The sequence below is a fragment of the Acartia tonsa genome, chromosome 10, assembly GCF_053477335.1.
Source record: "Acartia tonsa isolate MP-2025a chromosome 10, ASM5347733v1, whole genome shotgun sequence".
NCBI classification, from domain to species: domain Eukaryota; kingdom Metazoa; phylum Arthropoda; class Copepoda; order Calanoida; family Acartiidae; genus Acartia; species Acartia tonsa.
Window position 1 is genome coordinate 47,340,162 of NC_137269.1, and position 11,348 is coordinate 47,351,509.

The 11,348-nt window shown below is 32.2% G+C and overlaps 1 protein-coding gene across 1 annotated transcript in view; it reads right to left on the reverse strand.

Moving 5' to 3' along the window:
* LOC145330195 (uncharacterized) overlaps window positions 1-11,043 on the reverse strand; it is a 37,034-nt gene extending 25,991 nt beyond the window's left edge. Inside the window, exons 1-2 of the mRNA XM_080174795.1 lie at window positions 10,581-11,043; window positions 2,671-2,799 (exon numbers count right to left, since the gene is read on the reverse strand). Coding sequence (XP_080030921.1) covers window positions 2,671-2,799; window positions 10,581-10,606 — 155 coding nt within the window. The 5' untranslated portion in view covers window positions 10,607-11,043. The remainder of the gene's footprint in view (window positions 1-2,670; window positions 2,800-10,580) is intronic.
* Window positions 11,044-11,348: the final 305 nt, after the last annotated feature.

Consider the following 11,348-nt stretch of genomic DNA (forward strand, 5'->3'; position numbering starts at 1 on the left):
TAGGATTAAATTGTTTACTTTTCGCTTTCATAGATGTTGTTAACCTTGTTCTATTTATAGATTATCAGATTTGTCAAAGAGTACATTAGCTGTAAAAATATTGAATTTTCTTATAAAAATTTTAAAAATATAATATAACGCCTTGATATTAGGCGTTGTTAAGATTTTTCAGATTTTCTGAATGATTAAAAAGCCAATTCCAGCCATATAAATAATAGAATTTATGTAAAACTTTTTTACTAGAAGTCTCAATACAGCTAATATAAATATTATGGATGAAGGAAACAGTAAAATAACTTTAAAAATACTTTTAAGTAATTAAACAGTGAGTTAGATATTATTTCTTAAAAGGGCTAAATAATCAGGACATGCAACCTTTTTAAAACCCTAAAAAGTACTTAGTTCAGCCACCACTATTTTGAAATAAATTGAAAATAAGACCCTACTTAAACCGCAATTTTTTGGTTTTCTAATATCTTTTTAAAAAATTTCAATCAAATTGCAAAGTAAAAAACTGACAGTCATACATTAAAGCTTATAAAAATTTGTTTGAAGAAAAGACATCAGCTAGACCTTTATTAATATCTTTTTTTTATTCCTCTTTTCGTACTAAGCCCCTCCTACACATCATACGAACCATTGGATCTTCTTGGTATTAAAAATTGTTTTTTTTTTCTTCAAAATAAATATTGTAAAGAATGGTGACACTGAAATGTGAAATATTTGGGGATCAGGTGCAGATCACGGTAAAATATTTCTGGTAACGAATATCTGCAATAAAATCTATTAACTTTGAAGGTTGATAGCGGTCAAACGGCATGTTATACCAGCACGTCGTTAAAATTGACATCAGAAGACCTATTATAAACAATCTGAAATACTCAAGATCCAATTTCGCACAAGGAAAGCTTAGCTGGATCTTTAAATCGTTTAGTGGTGCGCTACATCGTGGCGATCCAGTTCACCCCGGTTTGGCGCGCCACTGGGCGCGCTGATTAGCCCATTCCATTTTGATTTAAAGATTGAAATCTAATATCTGCGCCGATCTGGATCGCCCCCAATCAGCGCACAATTAAACGATTTAAAGATCCAGCTGTTGACTTAAAAAATCGCGCATTTATGATAACTGTGCATAATTAAGTAATGGCCATTCCATATTATTTGAAGCCTTCTGATGTCGGTTGACACTTAATGTAAACTCAATATATACGCTATTTGGTCCCTAGCAGCCTTTAAACTTCAAATGTATTTAAATGAAGAAAATCGATCCCACGAACATTTTACCATGAACAACACTGAACAGTACCTGATCCAATATTTGAAACATCAATGGATCATTTACATTCTTGGGATATCAATAGGAACTATTTCGTCATTTTTTTTATATTTCATTGTTAAATATTAACAAATAAAAAAGTATTTTTATAAATAACATGAATCGAAATTTAAATTGGTCTCTATGCAATGCTAGGTGTATTTGGCTGGAATTAAAGCTATGTAAAAAAGCATGTAGCAATTTTGAATTTATACTTAAAACTTAATTGGTTTGTGCTTTTTAGGAAACCTTTATAAGGTACTTGGAAAGGATTTTCATTTTCGAGCTTAAAATGATAAAGAATAAGATAGTTATTTATCGCATCGTATTATAAACGCCTTTCCGCAGATACAAAAAAATGTACAATTTTAAAGTTTTAAGAAGGAACGGGTTTTAATCTTATGATTGAACATATTATATACGTAGAAAACTGGATATAATACGATGCTATACATAATTTTTCAGCATGGCCGAGATCTGGTTCTAATCCGCCGAATATTAATCGAAACGATACTGAAAACCCTTTTTCATATCATTCAGATAATCATAAATAAAAAAAACATACGAAGAAAAATGGTTTAAGACACTAAAGTACTTTGAAAAAAACTACTTATGAAAACTAATAATATACAAGAGCTTTTAATAATAGCCATTCAGATAAAAATAGAATAAGAGAGGGAATAATAATAATTTAATTATAACAAGGACAATTATGTAATTAAGTAAGGTAGCTGTAACAAGTTCACATTTAAAAAAAATATTATTATACAGACTACCATACGATTCTTAGTAGAAATTGGACAAGAACGGACGACTCCTAAAAGTAGAGCAGCTACGCTCCTACTAATAAGAAAATATGTAATATAAGACAGGAAAATAAGATAAGTGTATAAATCTACAGCGTAGATTTATTTATATCAAAAATATACTTTAAATAAATTGTATATACTTGCCCCTAGATGCCTCTTTTTTTTGGGTGGGGGGGAGGGGGGGCGTCATTTATTTTAGGGGCTATTTATCTTGTGGTTTCCTCCCTCAAAATCTTCCTAGGACCTATCTGAGAAGCTATATTGTAAAGAAGAACCATATCGGTTCAGAAGTTAGCGAAACCCTTCGGTGCAGACAGACAGTCTTCCTTTTGCTGTTATAGAAGAAAAACTACGAGGCTTGGGGCATGGCCTCTAGCCTAAAGGCTCATACTTAATTGTCATTAGTCTAAAACCACTGAACCCTAAGGCCTAATTTGAGCTATTTTACTTTAAAAATTATTGTACCACATAGTTTTTTTCAAAGTTTTGAGCTCGCCTCATGAGCAATAGAAGACAGTTTAATCTATTTTTATCTAAAAGTGTTACCTAAACTCAAGAGAAAATGAGCCAACCAGGTTGAATAGGTCGTCCTGTTCCTGTTTGCCAGGTACGAGTCCTCCGCCAGGTCTGACCGCCGTCTGGGTCAGGTAGAACTTCATCACCTCACTGACTGACCTGAAAACGACGACATTTAGATAAAAATATTCATTTCAAAACATAGCTAGGACAATAAAGTTTAATTTTAGTTGGGATCTGAAAAGATGGGATGATGGAAATAAATCAACCTGTTAACAAATTCATTTAGGTGTGGTAATTTTTTCTAGTGGCGATTTCTCTTGGGAGGATGATAGTACCCTCCCGGCGTTATCCTCTTAGATTTTTTTTTCAATTTTGAAAATTTGAGTACCCCCCCCCCCCCCTCCCCCCCGACAACGACGAACAACTATTTTAGGTTAGGTTAGGTTTTAGGCAAGGGGGCCGAGCGCTGCGCCAGAGTTCATAGTTCGCTGTCGGGGGGAGGGGGTTTACTCAAATTTTCAAAATTGAAAAAAAAATTTCTAAGAGGATAATACCGTACAATTCTTTTGGACCTGCAATTTCCGAGATATTTAGCTTCATACAAAAAAAATTCTACTTTTGGATCATGGAAAGAAAACATAGTTGTGGGTTTCGTCGTATTTTCACAGTAGCTTTTCTCCTATTGCTAGCCCCTGCGGGGCATATTTTCTAACCCTTAATCATTAATATTTACTTAACCTAACCTAAAATAACCTTTCAAAAGCTACTTTGAAAATACGATGAAACACGCAACTTGTTTTTCTTTCTATGGCCCCTACTTTTAATAATAGGACATTATCAATAGATTTTTGAGTATTCCCGGATATTAGCCATAAAATGAGGGTGCTATTAAAGAGTTTAACCAAGTTTAGTTATTGTTATTCAGATATAGATATAATATTATGTCCACCTACACTTGAGCCTACACCACTCCAGGCAGGGAGGGGACACTGGACTGGAAATTTAACTGGTATCCAAGATTTATACCTAACTACTTGTCACTTATGTTACTTGGTACTTGTGATTGGTTGGTTCCAAACTATAAGTGTCCAAACTTTTCAACCACTTATTTAAATCTACAAAATAGCTGTGAATCGTCATTGGGGATGTACATTAATATGTTATCCATTGGCTTTTCCCTTAAGATCCCTGACACTCTCTCTGTCCTACACAATAAACTTATTTTCAAAAGGTTGTGTACAACAATTATTAAAAATAAAAACAATCTGGAGGCATATAAAGAGATCTGTCAAACGTGTCAGTTTCAACAAAGAAGAGGTGGAACAAAAATAGCCAGGGACAATACTTGATTAGATAAACGGAGAAGAGAAAAGAACAAGGACATTTGTCTAGGTAAAAAATGAGTTTGTTTTGTGTCTGTCAAATTAACAATTAATATTTATCTAAGTTGTACTGATAAAGAGGCTACGCGCTTAGCTTTGTTAAAAGATAGCTTCAACAATCCTTAAACTTAAATCTGAAATAAAATCAGCTAACAACCACAGGACCTTTGTGAAGCTTATCTAAAATAGGAAATCTTATCGGTTCAGTAATTATTGAGATCGCAATTTACAGACAAATAAAACTATTACTGTTTTATATCAAATAATTTTTAGTCTGAAGCTTAAGACCTCAGTGTAAGGGGGGAGATTTGTAGAAAGTTAGGATTCTATATATCAAGCAAATTATATCATGCTTTCCCTCGTCCATGCTCCTCATTCATATGAGAGCGCCATTAATTAGGGTGGCTTAATATGGAACACCTGCCAAAACTCTAGGCCAGGGTGATGTAATAATTGAGTAGCTTCCACGAGAATTGCGGGTCAGCTTAATACGTAACATAGAATACACCCAGCTGTGCGCGAAGCTTACCAATCTATGATTGGCCAAAGGATTCTCACCTCCAATCTCCGTGTGCATCTGAATCCTAACTTCAGAGAATCATGGCTACAAACAACAACCTCAGTGAATACTTTGACGAATTTTTGTGCTTTTTAGAGAATCTTAATATATCTCTTATGGTGGTTTTAGGTCTTTCGATACCTACTTTGAGAGGCTAGGGGCGATTTAAATCATAAGATAATAATTATAATAGAATTTGTTGTTTAAATGATGTATAATAAATATGCTTTACAAATCGTCATAACAGAGACATTAAAAAAGGTTACTCGTGATATTACTAACAAAAGTAAGAGGAAAGCCTAGAACCTTAAACAGGCGCAGAACTATTTGGAAATAATAAAATATCAGCTCCCCACAATTTAAAGTCTTACATATACAAACATTATTAATTAAGAAACAAATAAATATCCAGAAAGAGACAGGAGACAATTGGGCTGTTTATTACACCAGTCGTAGCATAACAACTTTGGGGACCTCAGTGAATTTTGATTGGTTGATTCATTATGTTGATTGTTCAAACGTTTCAACCACTAATCTTTATATACAGAAGAGGTGATTTTGAATATCATTATTGGGGATGTGAATCAATTTAACGGCCATTGTCTTATCCCTTTAGATCCCTGTAAATATTACAATGTTCTCATAGTAATAGTAAGCTAAATAGTAGCTTTGTTATTAAGATTATTGAACTAATCAAAACAGATACAAATATACCATTACCAAAATATGTTACATATGTACTTAGCTTTTATTTTACAGTGTTAAAAAAAACAAGAATGACTCCGTAAATTCAAGGGGGGGGGGGGGATAAATCTTTTAGAAAAAGGATAAGGAGAAAAGAATGAGATAGAGAATAGTATACAAAACTGTTATAGGAATCATCATGCAAAGTTTGAAATCGATAGGACAATTTTAACATGTATAAATTAACGGAAAGAGGTATCCGTTACGGACGGACGGACCCTCATTGTAGAAAAGCTTTGCTTTTAAAAATGAAATATGCAAGCGTTACGAACAGACCTACGTGAATTAATTATATAGCATATTCGCTACTAAAAATAGTCTTACATCTTTATACACAAATGAATAATATAACGTTTATCTCATTTTAATAACAGCAAACTAAAAGGCTTAAAGGTAATTAAACAAACTTCTAATAAATGTAAGAATTATCTTTTAATTCTCAGAGAGGGGGAATTAACATATAAAAAAAAATTTGCATAGAAATGTCAAATACTTACTGTTTTGTTTAAGTATTATAGAAATTTTATCAATTTGATATTCTATTTAAGAAAGATTATTTTGACTTATCTAAACTTTTTTTGTAGATTAAAAATAATAAAACAGAAGCACAAATAGTGAATGTAAAAAAAAACTAGTTCTGTTATTGTCGTCATTAAAGAAAAAAATTAATTTTTAGTCATACAAATTGTAGACGAAAATTTTCTTTAGATTCCATTACACTATCACTGAATTGTTTATAAGTGGGGGGGATTTAAGAAAAACAACCTGAGCATATGAGTAATGGTATTTTACCCCCCACTCAACATTGCAATACTATGTGGGCAGATTTGGAAATATTTCTTTAAGCAAAGGTTTTCTATAATTAGGGTTTGTCCGTCTGTAACGGATAGCTCTACACGTTTATTTAAGCATGTTAAAATTGTCCTATTGATTTTTAACTTGACATGATGGCTCCTGTTACATTTATGTACGATTGTAATCCCTATTTTTTTTAGTTGCAGCGTGGCTACTCCAAGAATTAAGTCGGTTGGTTACCTATCATACATTTTTTTGCAAACAAAAGATTTTCCCACGCCCCAATTTAAAAAAAAAAACAGTAGTAATTAAGGAGTGCTAAAAATTGAGAGTAACTTTCTTTAATCAGAGGAATTTTTTGGTAATATCACAAAAGCTTACTGAACAAATTCTTTATAGAAGGGGGGGGGGGAGAGTTTACTTCATTATGTTTAATTTTACACATCTTTGTTTGCATTCTTTAAATAGTGTGATAACTTTGTTTACAGATAAAAGGAAAAAATTAAAATTTCCCGCATTCCTGTAAAAAGTCAAATTGGACTGACTTTTTTTGTGAATATTCTTTTTTTTGCATTTAAAGGAAGGCCACACACAATCAACTGCACTTCTATCTCTTACTATGGGGTAAAAAGTACAAAAACAACATTTTTATTTTGCATTATATTTTTAGCAGAGTTATTACTCTAGTACCTATCTTTTTTTTGTGTCGGTATTTATTCAAATTTTCGGATCATCGGAAAAAAACGAAGTATCGGGTTTCGTTGTATTTTCAAAGTAGCTTTTCAGAGGTAATTTTAGGTTATTTAATTGTTAATGATTGTCCTGCAGGGTTAGAGCCCCCCCCCCCCCCACAGGGGCTAGAAATAGGAGCTACTGTAAAAATTCGACGAAACCTGCTATTTAGTTTTCTTTCCATGATCCAAATTTTCTACCTTTAGTAGAAAAACATTTTGAAGCATTTAAAATAAATATTTCAAAATTTCTTTTACAAATTAAAGGAAAGCAAAGAAAAAAGTATTTAAAGCACATGATTTGAAGTGTGTAAAATATTTTGTACGTAATATACTGTCAATTTTGAATAATTTTGCGTCTAGCCAACAGTTAGCTTGGGTAAAAAAATCAAGGTTTCTGTACAAAAGTCCCTCATTTATAATCTTATATCACCCTAAGTATGCTTTTTTTTCTTATGACAAAATATATGTATTTAATTAGCCTCGAATAGACTTTATGGACGGATTACACCTCGAAATCTTGCTTTAAGATGTGCTTGGTTATTTAGTCAAACATCCTTCAGACAACAAACCCTTTGATTGCACGACCTTTGTCTGGAAGCCCTAACAGTGCATGATAATGAGTTGCACCTGTTTTGTGCCAAGACATTTTCCCTACTCTAACTATTAATGTCGCGCATCCTACATAACGGCAATAAGAACTATTTTTAACGTCTTTAGTTATGACGCAATGACGGGCCGAGATTCGAACTTTCTGACAACGATCGGATACGCTACGTGTTACGCAACAGTCGCGGCTCTAAGAAGGTTTATTTTGTATGGCATAAAATTATGAAAAATATTTTTTATTCTCAGTTGCCACATCCCTATAAAATGTGAAGCTAGAGAGTGGGGAAAGATGAGTATTTACAGTGTAACCTCAGCAAAACTTTTTCAATGTACAAGGTCAGAGTCAAAGACAGAAAGCGCATCAAAGAAATAACAGAAGCGTACTGCAATAAGCTGGCTAGCAAAGCTAAATGTTCATTTTTATTTTTATTTTTTATCTTTTCTCAAAATTAATCCGCGTAAAAACTCTAGGTAATACAGCTGTGTAAACTAGTAAAATAGAATCATCTTATTTTTATTATTTGACATTTACTTTTGGTATTACTAGTTCAATTGCTTCATCCCTAACCTCTAAGAAAGGCAGGAGAGGTAAGGCTGCAGCTTATAACCACTCCACGACTTTCATAAAGCTTTATAGAAATGTACAACCCATTGTGACCAGCAAATTCGGAAGTCTTTAGCAGCTTTAGACTAAAAACTTAACTGCTTAATGTTATAGGATTGATAAGAAACGTGATTTTTCTTATCATGGGGGCTTAGGTAACCCTCCATAAACGAAGCCATACACAAAGATGTTAGAAAAAGTAAAGTACATGGTTAAAAAGACGTCAAAATGATTATTGATTCTCATAAAAAAAAAATATTATTTTGATTTTTTTGTGTGTGAAATAAATAGGTAGTTATAAAATAGCAATTTTTTAATAAAACTGAAAACAACGTTAATAGTATGAAAAATAACATGTTTGATATAAAAAGACTATTCAATATGAAATGGAAGAAAACTGAGTTTAAGTACCTACCTAGATTTTTATGAAATATTATTTTTAAAAATAATTTTTGTTGCTACCAAAAAGAGCCAAATGCAACGATTATCTTTAAACTGTTTAAACCTACTTACCTAATTTTTTTCAGAAAAGGAAAAAAACTAAGTAGGTACCTACTTATTTTGAAAAAAAGAACATTTAGGTAACTTTAGTACTTTATGAATTCACTAGCGGCTTCGCCCCTAGCCTCTTTGCCCCAAAAGGAGATAAAAAAATTAAGGCAAAATTCGTAAAAGGACCAGGGAAATCTTCAGCAAAAAAAAGGACCAAAAAAATGTTCTGCAAAAAAAAGGACCAAGGAAATGTTCTGCCAAAAAAAAAATGGTGGGGATGATTTTTTTTTGTTTTTTGGGGGGTTTGGGGTGTCCCACCCCCCTAGAAAATAGCCTAAAACCACCACAGGACCAGTAGGAATATTCCCTGAAGAGTAGAATCCAATCGGTTCAGTGGTTACCGAGATCTTAAGCTTAAGACGGACGGACAGACGGACAGACAGACATCAAGCTACTTTGTATTATAGATATAAATGTTTCTTTATATGTAATATTTTAATAAAGTCATTGAAAACCTATAACATAATTTTTTACTTTAAATACAACTTGTTGTAGCCCCGAGCCTCTATAAAAATAGCCTAAAACCGCTAAATGATATCAAGATCTTCCCTTACGAATACATCCCATTAGGATAATCAATTTCCGAGATATTTAGTTTCAGATAACAAAATCCTTACTACTTTATATGTATTTTTAGTTCTACGCCCCTAGCATTTAGGGACACTGTATTCAAAGGGGTATAGAATTAGTAGAAAAATAGCATAAAAACACCCAAAGGCGTAAATATAAAAATAAAATGCCTAAAACCATCCTGGGACCAAAGTGAATCTACTCTAAAAAGAACCCATTAGTTCAGTAGTTAATGGGATCTTAAGCTTCAGACAAAAAAAAAACTTTACTACCTAATTTAGGTTAGGATATTGCTACAGATTTTCCTCAAATATCACAAAACAAAAATTCTACATAGTATTGGAAAATTTACCTATGTTAATAGAAAATTCGTTTCCAAACTCTTTACCTCTTGCTCATGAATATTCTCCTACTTTATAAGAGTTTTTGTAACTTTAAAGCATTGTAATGTATAATGTATTTAAATTGGCTGAATGGACCTACATTAGTTGTATACAATAGTAATAACAAGGACAGTTATGTTCAATTCATCCCAATCGCTGCAATAGATTATTTGAAATATTCAACCCATATCATAAGATGAGAGAGATTGAATTCCACTCAGGTACCTATTTGTTTCATTACATTTCAAAAATACAGGGGAGGTGAGGTTCTTGGTGCTTAACATGATACTCTGAATGAAAGCGTTTTAAAACTATTGCAAAACAAAAAAATAGCTGCGCTTCTTATAAAATATACAGGCACAAACGTAATAAGAATTGATTGCATGATGCAGAATGAATTTCAACAAAGAAAATGAATATATGACTTACATTCAATTTCATGAGAAGTTAAGGGGTGGATGATAAGTCACCAAAAAGAAGCAAACACACAAAAAAATAATTCCAACAGTTGAATATATAGAAAATTTGAATTTACTCTGATCACACAACTAAAAAAGTTCCTCAACATTAGCAAAGCCTTTTGATGGAATGAATTGAATAGTAAATATGTTGTGTTTAAAAATATGTAAAAAGCAGCTTTTACCAATAACGAAATAAATTCGGAAAAAAATCAAGAAACCTATACGCGTTTTTCAGCTGTCGTTGGGGGGCAACACATCGTAAAATTGACGACCTCTCCATTTGCCCCCCAAATATTATTTTAGATTTTTTTCGCTTGTTGGTTATACCTTATACCCGAAGATAAATACCTAAATATCTATCATAAAATACAAGTATACTTAACAACAAATTATTAGGTCCCAAAAATTTATATTTAAAGAAGGTCAAACAAAACATCTATCAAATTATACAATGTCTATTTCGTGTATTTTCAAGTAAGAGTTACAGACAAACCAACATACAAGACTAACTAGTAGAGTAGCTTAGCCTCCTTAAACACAAACAAACCTGCACTTTAGATAAAAATCCGCCATTCTCTTTCATTCGCTTTGTTTTGACGAGTTCTTGCACAAATAAACATTTATAAACAAAGCTTGACACTTTTAGTGATGTTCTACTTTGTAAATATCAACTTTTAACTTGCAAGTGTAGTTTAAAGGCCACTAGAGCATATAAACAGTCAACAGTTTATAGTTTTGTTAATATTTTTTGACTAAAGCTTTTTATATACAATACATATTTTTGTTTCACTCACTAATACAAGATTATCTTTCACTATTCTAGTTTTTTTTATTCGATGTATTTTCTGAAATTCAGTAAATTTTTTCTTCTTTTCCTTCAAGCTGATGACCTTTAATGACCTCTCATGTTCAGAGGTCAGACTGCAGGTCTAATTTAAATGACCCTACTGGTCATTTTCGTCATCTTCACTTTCCATTCTGAAATTGAAACAAAAATTAATTAAGAAATAAATTGAAAATAAGAAAGGGGGTTGTTTTTCATATTTAGTTTATTACTTTAGGTCAGGTTAGGTTAGTTTATATTGTGTACTGAGTAACCCTGCAGGGTTAGGGCACCAAAATCTCTTGTAGTAAATATAAGATAATACAGTAAATAGTAAATAATATATTGAACAAAAACTTAATCTCAAGGACAATTATACACATTAGGGGCGCAGCGATATCATAAGTTGTAAGTCAGTATAAAGACTGTATTCGAAAGACTCCCTTTAAGAGAAATTAAGAGATATGTATTGTAAAGTAGATTCGCAACTAA